Source organism: Phacochoerus africanus, chromosome 4, assembly GCF_016906955.1.
Source record: "Phacochoerus africanus isolate WHEZ1 chromosome 4, ROS_Pafr_v1, whole genome shotgun sequence".
Lineage (NCBI taxonomy): Eukaryota > Metazoa > Chordata > Mammalia > Artiodactyla > Suidae > Phacochoerus > Phacochoerus africanus.
This window is the reverse complement of record NC_062547.1, coordinates 80745566-80765228: the sequence shown is the minus strand read 5'-3', so window position 1 is coordinate 80765228 and position 19663 is coordinate 80745566. Positions and strand designations below refer to the sequence as shown.

General features: G+C 53.5%; 4 protein-coding genes across 6 annotated transcripts in view; 1 reads left to right on the top strand and 3 right to left on the bottom strand.

Annotated features, from left to right (window-relative positions):
• Positions 1-1169: 1169 nt before the first annotated feature.
• Positions 1170-3439, bottom strand: RAB24 (RAB24, member RAS oncogene family). Its single transcript, XM_047778013.1, has 8 exons — positions 2882-3439; positions 2729-2797; positions 2448-2526; positions 2275-2342; positions 2090-2189; positions 1816-1866; positions 1642-1704; positions 1170-1523 (listed from the first exon to the last, which is right to left on the bottom strand). The coding sequence occupies exons 1-8, from the start codon at positions 2996-2998 to the stop codon at positions 1459-1461; spliced, it is 612 nt and encodes a 203-aa protein (XP_047633969.1). The 5' UTR covers positions 2999-3439; the 3' UTR covers positions 1170-1458.
• Positions 3440-3465: 26 nt separating this feature from the next.
• On the top strand, positions 3466-8072 carry PRELID1 (PRELI domain containing 1). Its single transcript, XM_047778012.1, has 5 exons — positions 3466-3756; positions 4340-4565; positions 7026-7139; positions 7258-7336; positions 7548-8072. Exons 1-5 carry the CDS (start codon positions 3665-3667, stop codon positions 7694-7696), a joined length of 660 nt encoding a protein of 219 aa, XP_047633968.1. The 5' UTR covers positions 3466-3664; the 3' UTR covers positions 7697-8072.
• A 508-nt stretch (positions 8073-8580) lies between these two features.
• MXD3 (MAX dimerization protein 3) lies at positions 8581-12647 on the bottom strand. Of its 3 annotated transcripts, XM_047778003.1 has the most exons (6): positions 12456-12647; positions 12085-12190; positions 11391-11420; positions 11146-11260; positions 9141-9324; positions 8581-9066 (listed from the first exon to the last, which is right to left on the bottom strand). In XM_047778003.1, the coding sequence occupies exons 1-6, from the start codon at positions 12523-12525 to the stop codon at positions 8951-8953; spliced, it is 621 nt and encodes a 206-aa protein (XP_047633959.1). In that variant the 5' UTR covers positions 12526-12647; the 3' UTR covers positions 8581-8950. The 3 variants fall into 3 exon arrangements, with proteins under 3 accessions (XP_047633959.1, XP_047633958.1, XP_047633960.1); XM_047778002.1 differs by having other exon boundaries at positions 11146-11420; XM_047778004.1 differs by lacking the exon at positions 11391-11420 and having other exon boundaries at positions 8818-9066.
• A 1011-nt stretch (positions 12648-13658) lies between these two features.
• LMAN2 (lectin, mannose binding 2) overlaps positions 13659-19663 on the bottom strand; it is a 41108-nt gene continuing 35103 nt past the window's right edge. Inside the window, exon 8 of the mRNA XM_047778001.1 lies at positions 13659-13775. Within this exon, the coding sequence (XP_047633957.1) occupies positions 13762-13775 (14 nt within the window). The 3' untranslated portion in view covers positions 13659-13761. The remainder of the gene's footprint in view (positions 13776-19663) is intronic.

The following is a 19663-nucleotide window of genomic DNA, read 5'->3' as shown; positions in this document are numbered from 1 at the left end:
CGTGGGAGATGTAGCCTAACATGAGGGAGGATGGGTTTGGAAGGAGAGCAAAAGCCGTTCCTTGAGGTAGTTCCCAATTGGGGACACAGAGCTGAGCTCTTCCTCCAAGCATCCAGTGGGAGTGGTGTGGGTTACCTTCCAGCAGCCAAAGCTGTCAGAATGTCTGCCTCCTTTGGGGAGTGGCTGGTGTCAGTTTCAGTCCCTACACAGGAAGCCTCCATAACCCACGAAGGAAGGATATTTTGAGGAATTGGTTTTTAAAAAGGAAGTGGAACCAAAACACTGAGTGCGAGTCTGACTGTCTTGGCCAAGTTAGGTCCTGGTTACTGCAGAGGACCTGGCCCAGGCCTAAAATGGGAAAGCAAAGGCCAAGGGCTGAGCCTCCCATACCCGGAAGGGTCAGCCCTGTCTACAATAACATCTGATCCTTCAGAAGTATTTGTACTAAAAATATGCTTTAAAGGAACCCTGGGAGTATGTTTCCCCTTCTGACTTAGTCCTGAACTCAGCTGTCCCAAGGAAGAGTATGGGAAGACAAGCGTTTAGCGTACAGTTACTCTTATTCATATCTTTACCGTCTTTGAACTGGGTAGCGGTCATCTCATTTTACAGATCAGAAACACTGGCCAAATTTAAGTCCTTTTTCTAAGTAGCTGTGTTGGATCCCAATCTGGATCCATAAGACCTTCCTTAGTCTTGCAGAGCCTATGATTTTTCTACTATTAAGCCACATTGTAGGGTGTTGCTGGGAATCTTACGATCTGAGCCACAGGGATGACTCATGGGCCTAGTCCTCATGGACCTAGTCATGACGGATGCCAGAGAGCCAGCCAGAGCCTGAGGTAGAAGGGATTGACCTTTTGATCTCTGAATACCACTTCAGTGCCTTCCTTATTCTTCTTAGGATGAAGAAGGAATTGGGAGCTTTGCACTGCCCAACCCCAGCTTTTCTTTGTCACCCCCACCCCGCCCCTGCTGCCGCCAAGAATAGGAAAGGGCCATTTTGTTTCTTCATTATCACAGCTGCAACCCAGGGGTGAAGGTACTTGGATTACAAAAGAAAATAAGAGCGGGATGAGCCTTAATATAGGAAGTGAGGCCAGCCAGGTGGCCCCAGAAAGTGCTAGGTGTCTTGACACCCAATCCACACAGCAGGGAAGGGGGCTGAGTGTGATTCACAGTGCATTGATTTTATTTACAAATCAGAAGCCACTTAATCTGTAGACACGTGCTGTCCAGGGCAGAAGTCTGAGATCCAAATCAGCCCTTATCCTCCTTGTGCCCCTCAGTCAGTCCAATGCTGCCTCTCTTCCATGGGCCAGCACAGGCAGGTGCCACCTCTGCTGCCATGGGGCCCCGGGGTAGCTCAGACGTTTGATCACCCAAGCCCAGACAAGAGCTAGGTCCAGCATCTCTGGGGGAGTTCCTTTAATTCCCCCAGGCCAGGTGAATGGTGACTCAGTGATGACAACAGCTGTAGAAGTAGGGGTTTGCCTTCTGGCCCAGGTCCACTCCCTTGTCCTCTGTCAAAGAGAGAGGTGGCAGCTGAGCATCATTCTTTTGGGGGATCAGGTAACTCATGAAGGGAGCCAGATGCAGTAGGCCTAGAGGAAGTCTCCACAGGGCTAGGGAATGACACACCTGTCATCACCTGGAAGGCAGCCACACTGACGTAATCTTCTGCCACTTTCTGGAAGAGCTCGTCTGGCAGGAAAAAGAGTGATCATTGAGGACCAATAACCCAGCACTCTAGGCTCTTTTCTGCCTCCTTTGTTGCCCCTGCCTGTTTTGCTGTGAGTCCCGGCCAACACTCACCCACACTTTGGCCTGTCTTGCTGGATGTTTCAAAGAGCTGAGCTTTGATATCTGTAAAGAGAAGTGACTGAAGCTTCATACCTGAGAACTGGGTGCGCACTGACAAAGGGGAAGGCCAGCAGTACAGGGAATCTTCTGGACCCCAGAGATTCAAGGTCAGTGAAAGGCTTCCCACAGGGATCTTGCTGTTGGTAGCCAAGGCAGCCCCTATTTTCTTGACCCAAGCAAGCAGCCACTTCCTTCCCCCACACCCAAGGAACCAAGGAACAGCTACTGTCTGCATAGTCCTGGACGTCGTGGAAGTCCACACGTCGACGCCTTCTGTCCTCCTCCAGCAGATCACTCTTGGTGCCACATAAGTAGATCTGACAACCCTGGAGCAGAAAACAAGGTCGGGTCCTTCCCCTGGACCACCAGGCCCCTAGCCCCTGCCTGGTCTGGTGAGGTGTAGGCACCTACCTCCTCTAGGTTGCGCAGTTCTTTCACCCAAAACTTTGCCCGTTCAAAGCTGCTGCTGTCTGTCAGGTCTTGGTATGTGACACAGGAAAACACAACCAAGGGTCAGGGGCTGCTCTGTAAGGCCAGTTTGGCACCCACCACTTATTCCAGAAACAGGCCAAACCCCTCCTTACCATAGCAGACGATGGCAGCCTTGGCGCCCCGGTAGTAGATTCGGCTCATGGCCTCATAGCGCTCAGAGCCTGCTGTGTCCTGAAGGGCAGGGGGAGGCTCAGCGCTGGCCTGAGTTACTGATCAAGACTGCAAACTAATACCACATCCTCCAGACCCCCGTTTTTAAGCTGGGGTCTAGAGAAGAGAAATGGCCTCTAAGAGGCTACAAGTCAGCCTACTGACAGAACGTACGCCTCCTTAGGAATAGGTTTTCCTAGAACAACTTGCCCAGAGAACTTACCCAAATACCCAAAGTCACCGTCCGGTCCCCCACGGACATCACCTTGGCCACGAAGGCGGCCCCAATGGTCTGCAACCAGAAAAGAAACGATGAGGGACGTGGGTGCTGGCTAGCCCCCTCCCACCCGCCGGGGGCCCAGCCGGGCGCACTCACGTTCTGATAGGGCCCCACCAGGAAGCGGTTGTGCACGTATCGCTCCACCAGGCTGGTCTTGCCCACGTACTCCTTTCCCAGCATCACCACCTTGACGTCCACGCGCTGCCCGCTCATGCTCCCAGGGTCGCCTCACCCGCGTCTCGGTCCTGAGCGGGGGGCAGGGGGCAAACCCGGATCTCCGCTCCGGCGAGCAGCGCCCAAGACTCAGTTACCGACCCCAGGCGCCAACCTCCGGCTCCAGACGCCGCTACGAGCTTGAAAGACGGCAGAGCCTCCCTACGCCCCCGCTCTTCAGCCCCGGGCGCTGATCCTCCTTCGAGGAGCCCAGGACCCGGGGCGGCCTAGGAGCGCGCGGGGTAGCGCCCTCAACGGCGCCACGCCGCCGCCCAGCTCGCTCGATTGCGCTACGACTCACTTGCCCGCCTGGCTTAAAGGCCGCTGGGGCACGGATTCCCTACGGAGGCTGGAGGACCCTTAAACCAGCCTCCAGCCCGCAGCGCCGCGATTCCGGCGCGGGGTGGGAGGGGGTGTAGGGGCGGAACCTCTGGGTCACATGGGCAGGCGCCGGAAGAGGTGGAGTCTGCGAGACTGCGCCGGAAGTGGCGCGCAGCCTGATAATTCCTCATGGCGGCGGCTGTGGCTGGTTGGGCGCGGCACAGTGGTGACTGACCTCCTAGCCTGGTAGCCGGGCAAAGAGCTCCAGCCTAGCCTCCGCGTGCCCCCCCCCGGGCGCCGCACGGCTGATGCTGCGCGGGTGCTGATCCCGCCCCGGCCGGGACGATGGTGAAGTATTTCCTGGGCCAGAGCGTGCTCCGGAGTTCCTGGGACCAAGTGTTTGCTGCCTTCTGGCAGCGGTACCCGAATCCCTATAGGTACGTGGCCCTATAAAGAGGTACCCTCCCACCTTGCTTTTTGGAGATTGGATTGTAGGGGGCCAGGAAAGACTCGACTTCGAGTCTGAGGTGGGGGCATCGCCGGAACCGGGGCCATGTTTAGGGCAAAACGACCCTATCGGTGAAGCGGCTAGGCTAGGCCTGCAAGATACTAGGAGGAGGCTGGGTCTGGGCAGTGGTTTACTTGAGGTTCAAGTCTAAGGTTCTCTCATCGCAGGATGGTGAAACAGGAAAAGGCGGCGGCACAGGAGTTGGGGAGGGATCTTGGGGTTGGAAGTCCGGGCGTTTGCCTTCTATTCTGCCTGTGACTCTCTCCAGTGGTGCAATAAATCATGAAGTCCAGCCCTGTTGGGAGGCCCCGAAATCCAGGTCAGCGAAGGGGCGGGAGTTGGAATTTGCCCTGGGATAGGCTCATAGTTAGGTCTGAGCCACAATACAGGTCACACAGCAGGTCTGGGGAAAGGCATGGCGTTTCTGGGCTTGGAGGCTCCAGATGGGAACCCCAACAAGCAGTCTCTTAGGGCCAGCCTTCTGAGGGTCACCTTCACCCTGACACCTGCAGCAAACATGTCTTGACGGAAGACATAGTGCACCGGGAAGTGACCCCTGACCAGAAGCTCCTGTCCCGGCGACTCCTGACCAAGACAAACAGGATGCCCCGCTGGGCTGAGCGACTGTTTCCTGCCAATGTTGCTCACTCAGTGTACATCCTGGAGGATTCTATCGTGGACCCACAGAACCAGACCATGACCACCTTCACCTGGAACATCAACCACGCCCGGCTGATGGTGAGACCCCTCTCTCTTGGTCCCCTCAAAAGTAGAGAGCTGCAGGTACATGTGACTAGGGAGCCACGAAGGAGTTTCTGCAATCCAAGTAGATATGGATTCCTGAGGAGTGATGGCTCTAGAATGCAAACTCAAATTGTCTTTTGAGCTGGTCAGCTTCTCTGGACCTGCCTTTTGACTCATTCATACAGTGGAGGAGGGGCACCTGTTTTACAGAGTTGTTGTAAGTACTAAATGTGGAGCATTCATACTGTTTCTGACAAGTGTATAGGTTGGGTCACAGGAGTGATGCTGAGCGAGAGGCAGGGTTTTCAAACAGGAATCCATCAAACCATAATGGTGCCTTGGCTTGGCTCTGCCTCAGAGGGGAGAGGACCTGGGGCTCTTGCCCCACATTGACTAGGGGAGTCTTTTATCTATCTTATGTAATGGATTTCAGAAGAAGAGGGCTCCACACGCTTTTGATCTCTTGCTTTGTTAAAAAAAAAAAAAAAAAGGAAGTTTCATTGTGGCACAGTGGAAATGAATCCGACTAGTACCCATGAGGATGTGGGTTCGACCCCTGGCTTCACTCAGTGGGTTAAGGATCCGGCGTTGCCGTGAGCTGTGGTGTTGGTTGCAGACGAGGCTCAGATCCCTTGTTGCTATGGCTGTGGTGTAGGCCGGCAGCTGTACCTCTGATTAAACCCCTAGCCTGGGAACTTCCATATGCTGCAAGTGTGGCCCCTAAAATGATAGAAAAGAAAAAGGCTTGAAAAGCCGAGTTCTTGTTTTGTTTTTTTGTCTTTTCAGGGCAGCACCCACAGCATATGGAGGTTCCCAGGCCAGGGGTCCATGGGAGCTACAGCTGCCGGCCTACACCACAGCCATGCAGGATCCAAGCCATGTCTTTGACCTACACTACAGCTCACACCACACCAGATCCTTAACCCACTCACTCAACAAGGCCAGGGAGCAAACCCGCAACCTTATGGTTCCCAGTTGGATTCGTTTCTGCTGTGCCACGACAGGAACTCCAAAACCTGAGGTTTAGTTTAAGGAGCTTTACAGTAATTTCTTACATGTGAATACCCTGGAAGCTTTCAGAGGACTCTCTCTTTCTCAGCTAATTTTCACAGTGACACACGGAGGTGGGTATTACTATCTGTTGCACAAAGAGAAAGTGAGGTTCAGAGAGGGGAAGTATCCTATAAAGTCACCAAGTGAGGAGGCACCTTAATTCTCCGCCCCAGAGTTATCTGTAGGCCTCACAGCTGACTGCCCGGAGGGCACTATCTCTGTGCTTTGTAAATTACCAAGACCCAGCCCTGAGAAATCTCTGTCATTCCAGCTGTGAGCGATGTTTTTTAAGTGTTTCTCTTGGAAGTATAGGTCCACTTTCTCCTCTGATGATGAGAGCTGTGGTGATTGCCAGATTTTCACTTTTATTTGAAGTGCCAAGAGCTCAAGAGCCAAAGTGAGTGGAAGGCAGGCTAAAAACACTGCACATATCTAGATGTAAAAGGACAAAGATAAAAAGACCAGAAAAAAAGAGTTCCCGTCATGGCTCAGCAGTTAACGAAGCCAACTAGTACCCATGAGGACGAGGGCTCAATCTCTGGCCTTGCTCAGTGGGTTAAGGATACGGCATTGCCGTGAGCTGAGGTGTAGGTCGCAGACCTTGCTTGGATCCCGTGTGGCTGGCATAGGCCATCAGCTGTAGTTCCTATTGAACCCCTAGCCTGGGAACCTCCATATGCCTCGGGTTCAGCCCTAAAAAGAAAAAAAAAAAAAAACAAGACAAAGAGCCAGGGTGGAGCTGGAAGGCCCTCTGCTGATTTCAAGAGTCCGTATTTTTTATTTTCTTTAGGGCCGCATCTGCGGCATAGGGAGGTTCCCAGGTTCCCAGGGGTCAAATCGGAGCTGTAGCTGCTGGCCACAGCCACGCCAGATCCTTAACCCACTGGGTGAGACCAGGGATCGAACCCACAACCTCGTGTTTCCTAGTCAGATTTGCTTCTGCTGTGCCACAATGGGAACTCAAGAATCCATATTTTCTTTTTTTTTTTTTTTAGGGCTGCACCCCAGCACATGGAGGTTCCCAGGCTAGGGGTCTAATCGGAGCCACATCTGCAACCTACACCACATCTCATGGCAGCGCTGGATCCTTAACACACTGAGCGAGGCCAGGGATCAAACCCATAACCTCATGGTTCCTAGTCAGATTTGTTTCCGCTACACCAGGACATGAACTCCCGAAAGTCCATGTTTTAGTTTGAAGTGTCAGAGGAGAGGATATTAGAGAGCGAAGTTACTTTTTTCATCATCTTACTCTCTTCCTGAAGTGCAGCTTGGGAATACAGTAAGGAAAGGGAATCAGTTTTCACTTTATTGCTTCCCCAGGAATAAATGGGGATCAGATTTATGTGCGAGCTGGCAAAGTGAAAGACTCCCACTATTGTGACTGACTTGACTGTACAGGTGGTGGAGGAACGATGTGTTTACCGTGTGAACTCTGATAACAACAGCTGGACCGAAATCCGCCGGGAAGCCTGGGTCTCCTCTAGCTTATTTGGTGTCTCCAGAGCTGTGCAGGTGAGCAGTGTTGGGGGGGGGGGGATCAGGGCTCTGGGGGACAGGGCATTTGACCTAGGGTTGGGGCTGAGGGGTCACTGGGCAGCCCAGAATCCTTCCCCTTCTCATGTTTTGCCAGGAATTTGGTCTCGCCCGGTTCAAAAGCAATGTGACCAAGACTATGAAGGGTTTTGAATACATCTTGGCCAAGCTGCAAGGTGAGCGCTCTGGGCACAGGCAGAGGCCAGGGTCAAGTCCTAGCTGCGCTGACTGGGCTGGGGCTGTCACACCCTATTCTGAGCCCCGCCTGCAACTCCTCTGGACCCTGAGTATTTCCTGCAGAGCCTGAGGCAGAGGAGGTGAATGTCCCGGGGGTGGTTAGGTAGGTCTTCATGGCATTCTCTGAACCAGCCCCACCCTCTGCTCCAGGTGAGGCCCCTCCCAAAACCCTTGTTGAAACAGCCAAGGAAGCCAAGGAGAAGGCCAAAGAGACGGCACTGGCAGCTACAGAGAAGGCCAAGGACCTTGCCAGCAAGGCAGCCACCAAGAAGCAGCAGCAGCAGCAGCAGTTTGTGTAGCCAGCCCAGGCCCTGGGGCGACAGCACAGCAGACCACTGGCCCCAGTCCCTGTGCCCTCTCCCCATTGTACTTATTAAAAGTCAACTTCCAGCCTGGCTGTTTGGGTGGTGGGCTGGGGGTGTTGTCCCATTTGGCATCTCCAACGCACCAGGCCAATTGCCCATATCTGAGCTGGGCCTCCTTATTCCTGCATCACGTGGCTGAAGGCAGAGGCGCAGTGACTTGGCCCATGGTCATGGTGTCTAGGTGTCATAAATGCTAGACTATAAGTTCGATGAGGGCAGGGACCTGTTTTATTTTCTGTTGTGTCCCAAATACCTGGAACAAAATCTAGCACATAACAGGCATTCAATAAATACTGTTGAATTTAATCAACCCCAGTCTGGAGTCAGAAAGCTTTTTTTTTGTCTTTTGTCTTTTTAGGGCCACACCACAGCATATGGAGGTTCCCAGGCTAGGAGTCCAATTGGAGCTGTTGCTGCCGGCCTATACCACAGCCACAGCAACACCAGATCCAGGCCGCGTCTCTGACCTACACCACAGCTCACGGCAACGCCAGATCCTTAACCCACTGAGCAAGGCCAGGGATTAAACCCGCAACCTCATGGTTCCTAATATTCATTTCCACTGCGCCAAGACGGGAACTCCTGATTTGACTCTTGAATCCACTGTTTCCTGGTTTGAAAACTCAGGCAAGTCACATCACTCAGTCTTGTTCCCACTGTGAAGTGGGGAGAGGCAGCCTCCAAGCTGTGAGGAGCAAAGGGGCACTGCCTAGTGTGGTCAGCAGTGTCTGGTGGCTGCGGATCTCATTTCCTCTTTTCTGGTTTGTCTGTGGCTAGGAGCTCCCCCATCTTCATCAGGCAAGACCATGGACAGGAAGTTAAGAAAGGGGCTTTTAATGAAAACACTGAACAGTACATGTGGGGCAAAGGCCAGGGGTGGGCCCTTGTCTAGGAAGGAACGTGAGGGCCCAAAAGGCTCCCTGCCCCCATGGACAGCAGAGCCAAGTGCTACTAAAAATGCCTGGAAGGGCAGCCTGGGCCCAAGCCACCTGCCCTGCAGGGCTCTCTGTCCTAGGGGGGGCTGCCGGCAGCCAGCAGCAGGGTAGGGGGAGCACCTGTTCCCACACAAGGTCCATTTAGTCCATTCCAACAGGAGGCGACTCTCAGCAGCCCTGGAGGCTCGGCGAGGACTCCAGTTGGGCAGAGCCAAGGGTGGTCTGAGCATAGAGGCCCCTCCGGCAGCGAAGGTCATAGCCAGACGCCACCACCGTGTGAATAGCTGTGCTCCTGGCCGGCACTGAAGCCCCGCAGCAGCTCAGCCTCGCCCCCGAACACCAGGCTCTCCACGTCCACCTCCAGCTCCTCTGTGCAGGGAGGGGGCCAGTCAGGAGACCAGGGCTGCTCAGCCCACTCCACCCCTCCGCTTCAGGGCACTTACCTTGGTCTGAGTCAGAACGCTCGGAGGAGAGGCCTGAGGAGTCTAGGCTGTCTGCCCGCAGCCGCTCACGCTCACCCGGCCCCGCCAGCCCCCTGAGCTGTTCCAGCTGCTGCCGCAGGCTCTGCTGCTTACTTCGAAGCTTCTCCTTGAGCCGCCGGGCCCGCTGCTCCTGCTCCTCCAGTTTCTGTGATCAGGAGTTAGGGGCTGGGGTTGGCTACCTGGGGGTTCAGGCCTCACCCCAACACCACTCAACATCAGACTGGCTGCGTGGTGACCACCTGCTCCATTCAGGCTCACCAGATCTGGGCCCCACATCCTGCAAGAAGCTGGACCCTCCTGTCCCACATAAATGCCCAGGGAGTTCTGTCTAGATGGGTGCGGCTGGGAGGGCACCACAATCTCAAAGGCCCCTCAGGCCCAGTCAAGCGACGTGAAGAAGGAGAATGCTGGTGTCAAGCAACAGGCACTGGTGGCTGCTCCAGTTTCCAGCTAATTACTGCCACATAGAAACAGGCCCAGTGCTGCCAGATCTCCTGTGGGGGGCATGCCTGCAGCATGTAGAAGTTCTCAGGCCAGGGACCAAACCTGCTGCACAGCAGCAACCCCAGCAGCCACAGTGACAATGTCAAGTCCTTAAGCCAGTGCCTCACAAGGGAGCTCCTCAGATCTCACTTTTGGCCACACGTAAGAGCTGCCCAGGCAAAAACTGGGGAGGAAGAAGCATCCAGGCAGAGGGAAAATGGGAAGCACATGGAGAGTTCAGCTTTTTTGGTGGAGAATGGGCAAAGATGAGACCAAAAAAGCAAACCAGTGACAAGGACCTGTACTGTGAAGGGACTTGAGTTTCATAGGAAGTAATAAACTGAAACTGTCCTGTCAGAAGCCATGGAAAGTTTTCAGCAGGAGATAGACCTGGTCAGACTATGTGCTGCAAAGAATCTAGGGCCAGGTGGAGGCAAAACAGGAAGCAGGGAGTCCAGGAAAGGAGTGACAAGGCTTCAAGGAAGGAGCAATCCCTAGGTCCTGCCCACAGGCCAGTCAGCATCTAAGTACACATCACACATCAGCCCCTCTGAGAACCAAGCAAGGCAAACTCCATATGAGAAACTGGAGCCTGCTACTCAGCCCCGGTGTTTTTCAGCCACAATGAGAGGAATGTGGGCATCTAGGCCCACACTGATTTACTTGCTGCACAGCACTTCCATCTGTCTCTGCCAGGGCTGGCAGAGCAGGTAGGTGCTCACTTGTTGAAGGCAAAAATGAAAGTCAGGAGACCCAGGCTTGGGTTCTGATTCTGCCTCTCAACAGTTCGGCTGCGCCTCCATTACTCCCTCTGTCATAAGAGCTAAGAGGGCTGGAAAAGGCCTCTCTCTATTGCTTCCCAGGCACTTCTAGTCCCCACCGTGCAGGGCTGCCTTGTGCTCTAGTCAGCACACTCCACTCCCGTCCACTAGGGGGCACTGAGCTCAGTCCTGGCAGCAGCGAGGGCCCCTGGAAGATGGTTCACTGGTGTCCTCTCAGGGCTTTCTCCCTCCCAGCCCCTGGAGCTGCCTCCCAAAACCGGGTTAGGAAAGACTGCCCAGAGCAGGAGGCCTTGAAGGATGGGGGAGAGGAAGAGTGAGAACCAGCTCTCTACCTTCTGAGGGACCCTTACACATGACCCGTCACAGAATGCCTCCCATGCAGAGGAGGAAATGAAACCCAGAGAGGCTACGTGACTCGTCCAGGGTCCCACAGTTGGGATCCAAGTAATAATTGCTATAATAACAAGTGAACATTTATTGGAAGAACTTGCTTAAAGCCTCAGAACAATCCTCTGAATTATTTTCTATTTTTCTTCCTACCTAACAAATTTGGAAACTAAAAGCACAGAGAAAACAGCCCCATGTCTCAAAGCTGGGCCACAACCTCAGACCTCTCTCCTCAGTTCCACCCGGCCCCTCCCGACTGCCTTGCTTCACACATCCTGGCAAGCTGGCCCCAGGGTGCCAGGGTAGCTCCTTACCTGGATGTGCATCCTGGCCCTGCGCAGAAGGCTCAGTGTGGTGTATCGGGCACAGTCAGCCCCCAGGGGCATCTGCTGCTTCAGCTGCTCCAGGCACCGCTTCAGCTGGGCCCTCCTGCAGGGAAGGGGTCTAGAGGGCAGTGCCAGCCCAGACTTGCTGGCCAGATGAGGGACAGCAGGGGAGGGAAGGCCAGAGGGAGGCAGTTCCTGGGGCCTGGTGCTGTCAGGGCAGGGTTGGGACTCACCTGCGCTTTTCCAACTCGTTATGCACAGACCTGCCAATGCCAGGGAGGATGGGGTGAGGGGGCGTCAGCTACTGCCCACACCCTCACTCCCAGGGCTCCCAGAGGCTCAAAATTCACTACAGATGTGTCCCCCAAACCAGCCCGCTGTGGGGAGCTCGTACTGGCTTCAGGCACCTGAGTCACCAGGCAGAGGCAGAGAGAGTAAGGAGGCCAAATGCTGACAGAGGCCTGTCCAGGTGACTGTGGGGTCCAAATCAGAACCCCAGCAGCAATCAGGAAGGGCTTCCTGGACACAGGTGACAACTGAACTAAGCCCAGCAACACAAGTTACTCAAAATGGGTAGTGGATAGAGAGGCATTCCAACTGGGGGGAACAGCATGTGCAAAGGGTTGAGAAGACAGAAAAGGAGTAAGCTTGGGGACGTAAGAGTGTGGAGTGTAAGGGTGTGAGGGGACGCAAGACCCAGAAGTGTCTGGTTTACAGTTCCTAACACACCAGAGAAAGAGTCCTTGAACGAAGAGTGTTAAGGGGCGGGGGAGGAGGGGAGAAACAGCAGGAGTCTGAATGCCTCCAGAGGAGGGTACCTGACCCAGAAGATTCAAGCAACAAGGACGAAGTGGGCAGTGGAGGGGCCCGAAGAGGGCCGGCGCCCATCCCCCACCCCAGGTCCCCGCTGTCCCCAGCCTTCCTCACCGCCCACTGTCCAGCGCGCCAGGAGCTTGGGGGGACTGCCGCCTCCTCCTGTGAACCGGGCCAGGACTTCGGTGCGGAAACAGGGACGCATAGCCATGCTCCGCCTCTGCGGGAGAGAACCCCCGCCCGCGTCAGGCTGGGGCTAACACCAGCAGGCGGCCCTGGCACAGTAGGATCAGGGAGGGCCTTTTGGCTACAGGGCCATGTCGCCAAGCCCTCCCACCACACTGCCCGACGCCTCTGAGGTGAGGGAGGGGTGCCCCAGAACTACTGCCCTAAAGCCATGCATCCTTCAAGTTGGGAGCCAAGTCCAGCCCAGGCCCATGTCAACGAGGTCGCTGCCTCGAGTAGAACCAAGGGTTCTTCCTCACCTCTCTCGCGGCGCTCCAGGAACTCGGCCGCCTGCAGCAGAACTTGGATATTGCTGGCCACGGGTTCCATGTCCGCGACAGCTGGCGGCGGGAGGGCCTACGGTGCTGGCCCGAGGAGCGGCTGCACCACTTTTGTTACAATGTAACTGACACGGCGCAACAAACACAGGCGCTCGGCCCCGCCCCCCAGGACGCCCCGCCCCGCCCCGGGACAGCCCAGCTCCTGGCCCCACCCTCCTGAAACTTGCCGGGGAACCTCGGCCCACCCCAAGCGACCACGCCCGCCCCCTCAGACTTGTAGGGCTGCTACAAGCTTCAGCTCCAGGCCCGACCCTTGGACAAACTCCTGGGCTGGAGGGTTGCTGCGTCCTACAGCTTCGCTCAGCAACTCCACGTCTGTTACTTGCGTTTCTAGGCCTCAGTTCCCAGCCCCGTGCTGGTGGCGAAAGGCCGGAACACAGAATGGTGCTTTGGGGGCGGGTGATCCCTGGGAGGCCCCTGGCTCCGCCGCTGCACGTGGGCACGGCGGAGGCGGGGCCCGACGGGCGCCCTCACTCATTTGCCCATTGCCTCCAGCGGCCAGCTGTCTTCACCTTCGGGGCGGGGCTGGGGGGCCTCTGAGCCACCATTGGCTGCGCGCGGTTCCGCCTTCTCCCGCCGCTGGTCAACATGTTCGGGCGGGAAAAGGAGCAGGTTTCAAATTTGAAAACCCGAGCGAGGGGGGCGGAGTTGAGCGGGGAATGGGGCCCGCAGTGCGCAAGCGCCAGGGAAGAGGGGCGCGGATCTGGCTTCTGCGCTCCCAGGTCTGTACCTTTGCCTGCTTGCCATCTGCCCCGTAATGCCCATTGGGCCTCAGCTTCCTACTGTGGCGGATGGGAATAGTCTCCCGGCTCCTCCAACCCCTCATCTGCAGGGAAGCTACTGTCGCTATGAAAACGTCAGAAGGGTACCAACTTGAGAACTGATTTGCTAGGGAGTCCTTGGGTTCTGGAGCCGACACCAATTCTTCTTGTCACCAATACTTCTCAGGGAAATGCCTTCCTTCCTGTAGGATCGAGAAGCCTTGGGACAGCGTCTTTGAAGGATCTGAACCCATGCCTATGCTGTGTGCAGTTTGTAGACGCTCCTGGTGTCTTAAGGCTGGTGCAACCTGATGCAGGCTTCTTCCTCCCACAGGGCCCCTGGTCGCCTTACTCGGAGTCCATGGGCCCTTCTTTAACGTGACTTTCTAGCCTCCTGAAGAAGATGCAGTGACTTCTATGGGTAGCACCACGAGGTGTCGTCACACCTGAGGGGGCGGTGAAGCCTAAGGGTGGAGACCTGAAGATGAAAGCAGCTGTTACAGGGTGGAGCATTACCGCCAGGCTGGGGCTGGGTCTGTGACCCGGAAAAGGAGAGGATGGAGAAGTAGGAACTAGATTCTTTTTTTTTTTTTTTTTTGCTTTTTAGGGCCACACCTGCGGCTTATGGAAGTTCCCTGGCTAGGGGTCAAATCAGAGCAATAGCTAGAGGCCTACATCACAGCCACAGCAAGGCAGCATCCTTAACCCACTGAGCAAGGTCAGGGATGGAACTTGCGTCCTCATGGATACTAGTTGGGCTCCTTAGTGCTAAGCCACAACAGGAAATCCCTAGATTCTTTAAAAAGAGACAGTCCTGGGTAAACACATGGCACATGGCAGTCAGTCCTCAGATCCTTGAGAAAAATACTTTTTGTCTTTTTAGGGCCACACCTGCGATATATGGAAGTTCCCAGGCTAGGGATCAAATTGAATTGATCCCTACACCACAGCCACAGCAACTCAGGATCCAGGCCTCATCTGCAATCTATACCACAGCTCTGGCAATGCCGCATCCTTAACCTACTGGGCCAGGGATCAAACCTGAGTCCTCGTGGGTACCAGTCAGTTTCATTACCAATGAGCCACAATGGAAACTCCAGGAAAAAAACGTTTAAGTTTCTAAGGGTCATTCCCAGAGAAATTACTGATATGACCAAAGAACTGCTGCTTGGGACTGTCCACCCCTTCACCCACCCATTCACTCATGAAACATTTGCTAAGCACTTGCTGGACCCTAGGCACTGTACTGAGGCCTAGAAAATACAAGGATGGGCACAACCAGATATAGTCCACACCTCTGCAGAGCTCATAGGTGAGGGGGGAAGAGACACAGTCATCACACAGTAGAGATACACTTTGACAGGTCCTCACAGGAAAAATACAATGTAAGTGCATGTCCTTAGGAGCATTTGACCTAATCAGGAAGGTCAGAGAAGGTTTTTCTGGGGGAAGTGGGTGAGTAGGAGTTACCTACATTTAGGAGGAGGAGGAGGAACCGAGGAGCATTCCACAACGCAGAGTACTAACTACTACACGATCACGGCGCACAGGCCAAGCGACAAGATTTCCAGATACATGAACAGCAGGTGCCAAGGCCCTGAGGCTGAAAGGAATGTGTGCAGATGGAAAGAAGCCCGATGCACGTGGCCAGTATAAAGCGATCCAAGAGCGTGGTGCAGGCTGACACTGGAGAGGCTGGCAGGGCCCAGAACAGGCCGATGGGTTCCCCAAACCCCCACCTCCAATTCATTATGCCTGAAGAAAGGTGTTACAAGACTTATGAATGAATTTCCAATTTTATTTCACTAAAGGCAGCATCCACACAGTGGAGGCACAAACCCGGATCCAGGTAGCCCAGCCTCAGAGTAGGGGCAGGATGCAGAGAGTGGATACTCCGAAGGAGGAGAGTTCCCTGCAGAGGGAGGAAGGGAGCTCTTGGAGAGTTAGAGCCGTTCCAACTGGAGGTTGTGGAAGTGAGGCGGTGGGGGGGCGGGGAGCTGAAGACTTTCAACTCTATCCTAGGAGGGTAGGATTCAAGCTATGGAACCATTATGGCCTCAGACCTCCCATGAAATGGGGCCAGGGCCCTGGCCAGAGGAAGAGAAAGCAGTCCCTCCCAGGGAGCAGGGCATGTGGGGACAATGGGGCTCCTGCCCAAGCCCTTGGATGCCCTTCTGGGCCCTGCTGAGAAGGCACCATTGGGGCAGGACTGGGCAGAGACCTCCAGTGCTCCTGCCCCCTCAGCAGTGAGCAGTCTGAGAACCTCTGTCCCAGACCCCCAGGCCCTGCATGGTCCAGGCTGCATGCTGAAGCCCTGTAGACTCCCTGCGGGCTCCCTACCCCTCAGCCTTGCCCACCAAAGTCATTGTGGGTATGCTGCCTACATTTCAGTGCAGGTTCTGTCAGAAACCACTGGGCTCTGAGGGACAGAGCCTGCATCTGTCCTGAGTGGGAGGGGAGAAGGGAGTCCCCCACCCAGCCACCTTGCCCGGTTCAGCCCCAGGCTCTCCATCCTCTCCCACACTGTGGACAAGATGCCTGAGGAGATGGCTCCTGCTGTTCCCCAGATTCCTTTCACCTTCTTCCCTGCAGGGGAGAGCTGCACTGGGAGGGGAGGTGGGAGTTGGGGCCGAATGGAAAAGCAAGGATCTGAGCCACGTCTGCCACCGAAACCACAGCTCACAACAATGCCAGATCCTTAACCCGCTGAGCGAGGCTAGATATTGAACCTGCATTCTCAAGGTTACTAGTCGGATTTGTTACTGCTGAGCCATGACAGGAATGCCCAAACTTCCCTCTTCACATAAGGACACCAGTCACTGGATTAGGGCTCAATCTGACCTGGTTTTATAATTAATTGTATCTGTAAGAACCATATGTTCATAATAGTTGTTGTGTGTCCTTGTTTGTTAATTCCAACATGGGGTTTTTTTTTTTTGGGGGGGGGGACACGTCTATGGGTTCTGTTTTCTCTTTTTTTTGCTTTTTAGCGCCGCTCTTGAGGCACATGGAGATTCCCAGGCTAGGAGTCTAATCGGAGCTACAGCTGCCGGCCTACACCACAGCCACAGCAACATCAAATCCGAGCCAAGTATGAGACCTACCTACGCCACAGCTCATAGCAATGCCAGATCCTTAACCCACTAAGCGAGGCCAGGGACCAAACCCACAACCCCATGGTTACTAGTCAGATTCGTTTCTGCTGCGCCACAACAGGAACTCCTTCCTTTTAACTCAATGAATTTTATTATATTTATAGTTGTACAGCCGTCATCATAACGCAGCAATGCTATAGATATTTATGGTTAGTGTACTGATGTCCCTTTCATACCCCAGCGCAATTCGCTTCTGTGCCTTTCACAGTGTTGGTAGTTAAGGCTTTCTTTTGTGTGGTAAGCTGCCTCTGGTGCCTTTTTTTTTGTCTTTTTTTTTTTTAGGGCCACATGGTGGCATACGTAGGTTCCCAGGCTAGGGGTCAAATTGGAGATGCAGCTTCTGGCCTATGCTGCAGCCACAGCAACACCAGATCTGAGCCACGTCTGCAACCTACACCACAGCTTGAGGTAGCACCAGATCCTTTAACCCAGTGAGGGAAGCCAGGGATCAAACCCATGTCCTCACGAATACAAGTCGGGTTCATTACCACTGAGCCACGCCGGGAACTCCCTGTCTTCTCTTTCTTATAAAGCACATTTTCTTGCTTTTCGTGTCTTATAATTTTTTATTGATTCTAGAATATAAAAGTGAGGGAAGGGAGCTCCCTGGTAGCTCAGAGGGTTAAGGATCTGGTATTATCACTGCTGGGGTGTGGGTTCGATCCCTGGCCCAGGAACTTCCACATGCCACAGGCCTAGCCAGGGGGAAAAAAAAGGAAAGGAAAGGAAAGGGAAATATAATGGAGTATAACCATATCAAAGTAATATTGTTTTGTTCTGTTTATCTTCCTAAGAGTCCAAGACTTTACCTATCTGGTAATAAGAGGGAGAGGCTTATTCAGATTCCTCTTCACCTGAGCTTTGTGAGAAGTTTAACCAGCCATAAAGTTAGAAGGAATACAGTCCACCCAAGACCACCGTCACTTCTGACACTAACTGCAAATTCAGGGGATTTTCCAAAACCACTGTTAGTGATGTTAATTTGCTCAGACCACAGAACCCACTCAAAGCCATTACATCTGCTGTATAAATTATATTATACAGTTTCTTACAGGGAAGGAATACAGATTAAGATTGTCCAAGGGAAGAAGTTGATGAGTCTGGTATGAAAAGCGGAACCTCAGCTCCTTCTCCCAGTGTAATCAGAACATGGCACTTCCCTGCTATCAGCATGTGACAATGTACACAGGGTACTGCACACTAAGAAGGTTAATCTTTTTTTTTTTTGGCTGCCTCGAGGCTTATGGAGTTCCGGGGCCAGGGATCAGATCCCAGCCGCAGTTGTGACCAAAGCCACAGCTGCAGCAACACCAGGCCAGGGATCGAACCTGCATCCACTCCCAAGATGCCAATGATCCCATTGCACCACAGTGGGAACTCCAGGAGGTTATTGTGAGCCTCAGTATTCCATTTTGGGGGCTCGATTACGTAGACATGATTGATTGGTTGAGCTCAGTTTCCAGGTCAACTGATATGACCCAAAGCCTCACCCTAAATCACCTGTGTGGTGATTCTGGTGTGACCTGTCCCCACCCTAAGGTGCGGTCCCACCCAAAATTGTGCCTTATTCTCTGGCTAGCCCAAGGGAAAACATCTCCAGGATCTGAGGGCAAAAGTCAGACTTCTTTGGGGGCAAAGCTAAATTTTTTTTTTTCTTTTTATAGCTGCACCCACGGCACATGGAGATTCCCAGGCTAGGGGTCAAATTGGAGCTGCAGTTGCCAACCTACACCACAGGCACAGCTACTCCAGATCTGAGCCGCAGCTTGGGGCAATGCTGGATCCTTAACCCACTAAGCAAGGCCAGGGATAGAACCTACATCCTCAAGGACACTATGTCAAGTTCTTAACTCGCTGAGCCACAACTGGAACTCCACAAAGTTAAATTCTTTAGGACACAGGTCACCTCTTGCCTTTGGCCAAGACTCTTAAAGCAAAATGATCCTGTTGCCCAACAATGGAGGAGCCAGTGTCCAGGTAGGGAGAGACTTTAAAAAAAAAACTCACCTGTCTTATAAAGCCAGTATATACATTTTCATATTTGTGTACTAATTCAATTACTCATTTTCCCCTTTGCATCTTTTTTTTTTTTTCCTTTTTATGGCCACACCCATGACATGTGGAAGCTCCCAGTCTAGGGACTGAATCAGAGCCACAACTGCAGCAACACCAGATCCTTTAACACACTGCCCTGGGTCAGGAATCAAACCCACCCACACCTCTAGAGCAACCAAAGCACTGCAATCGAATTCTTTTTTTTTTTTTTTGTCTTTTTAGGGCCACACCTGCAGCACATGGAAATTCCCAGTTCAGGGGTCAAATTGGAGCTGCAGCTGCCAGCCTATACCACAGCCACAGCAACCAAGATCAGAGCCAAGTCTGAGACCTACACTACAGCTCATGGCAATGCTGGATCCTTAAACCACTGAGTGAGGCCAGGGAGCAAACCCACATCCTCATGGATCCCAGTCGGGTTTGTTAACTGCTGAGCCCCAAAGGGAACTTCTGTAGTCAGATTCTTAATCCATTGTGCCATGGCAGGAACTCCTCACCTTTGTATCTTATGATAAACTTGTGCAGAACTATTTAGCAGAGAAATTAGTTGATCATTGGGTGAATCGAGTTCTCCCTCAGGCCTGTCATTTTCCACCTGTTTTACTTCCTGAGGGAGTTTTACCTCAACTTCCCAATACACCTGACTATGAACATCAGTATTTTAACAAGACCAGTGTTACACCCCATCGCAGTGTGGCAGGAGAGGAGACCTGAAGGCCTCTGGCACATGACCAGAGCCCCACTCAGCCATTAACAATTAGTCCAGGAGTTTCTGTCGTGGAGGAACAGAAATGAATCCAACTAGGAACCATGAGGTTTCAGGTTCAATCCCTCGCCTCACTCAGTGGGTTAAGGATCTGGTGTTGCCGTGAGCTATGGTATAGGTCACAGACATGGCTCGGATCTGGCGTTGTGTGGCTGTGGTATAGGCTAGCAGCTTTAGCTCCGATTGCACCCCTAGCCTGGGAACCTCCATATGCCCCAGGTGTGGCCCTAAAAAGCAAAAAAAAAAAAAAAAATTAGTCCAGTGGCAGAAATGTCTCCCAGAGTGATGATGTCATTCAGGTTTGCAGACTTCCGTTCAGTTTTTTTTAGGCTCCAAAAGCAGGAGTGGTCTCTACAACATATGTTGTCACACTTTCAGCCCTCTGGTGTA

What these genes read in the sequence shown, in the direction of transcription:
- PRELID1 (XM_047778012.1), top strand. Translation starts at nt 3,665, where the DNA reads ATGGTGAAGTATTTCCTGGGCCAGAGCGTGCTCCGGAGTTCCTGGGAC. An exon ending in GTGTCTCCAGAGCTGTGCAG is followed by an intron (nt 7,140 to 7,257) that starts GTGAGCAGTGTT and finishes ATGTTTTGCCAG; the next exon opens with GAATTTGGTCTCGCCCGGTT. An exon ending in CATCTTGGCCAAGCTGCAAG is followed by an intron (nt 7,337 to 7,547) that starts GTGAGCGCTCTG and finishes CCTCTGCTCCAG; the next exon opens with GTGAGGCCCCTCCCAAAACC.
- MXD3 (XM_047778002.1), bottom strand. Translation starts at nt 12,181, where the DNA reads ATGGCTATGCGTCCCTGTTTCCGCACCGAAGTCCTGGCCCGGTTCACA. An exon ending in GGGCCAGGATGCACATCCAG is followed by an intron (nt 9,325 to 11,145) that starts GTAAGGAGCTAC and finishes TCCTGATCACAG; the next exon opens with AAACTGGAGGAGCAGGAGCA. An exon ending in GCGTTCTGACTCAGACCAAG is followed by an intron (nt 9,067 to 9,140) that starts GTAAGTGCCCTG and finishes CTCCCTGCACAG; the next exon opens with AGGAGCTGGAGGTGGACGTG.
- RAB24 (XM_047778013.1), bottom strand. Translation starts at nt 2,998, where the DNA reads ATGAGCGGGCAGCGCGTGGACGTCAAGGTGGTGATGCTGGGAAAGGAG. An exon ending in TGGTGGGGCCCTATCAGAAC is followed by an intron (nt 2,798 to 2,881) that starts GTGAGTGCGCCC and finishes TTCTGGTTGCAG; the next exon opens with ACCATTGGGGCCGCCTTCGT. An exon ending in AACTGCGCAACCTAGAGGAG is followed by an intron (nt 2,190 to 2,274) that starts GTAGGTGCCTAC and finishes TTTCTGCTCCAG; the next exon opens with GGTTGTCAGATCTACTTATG.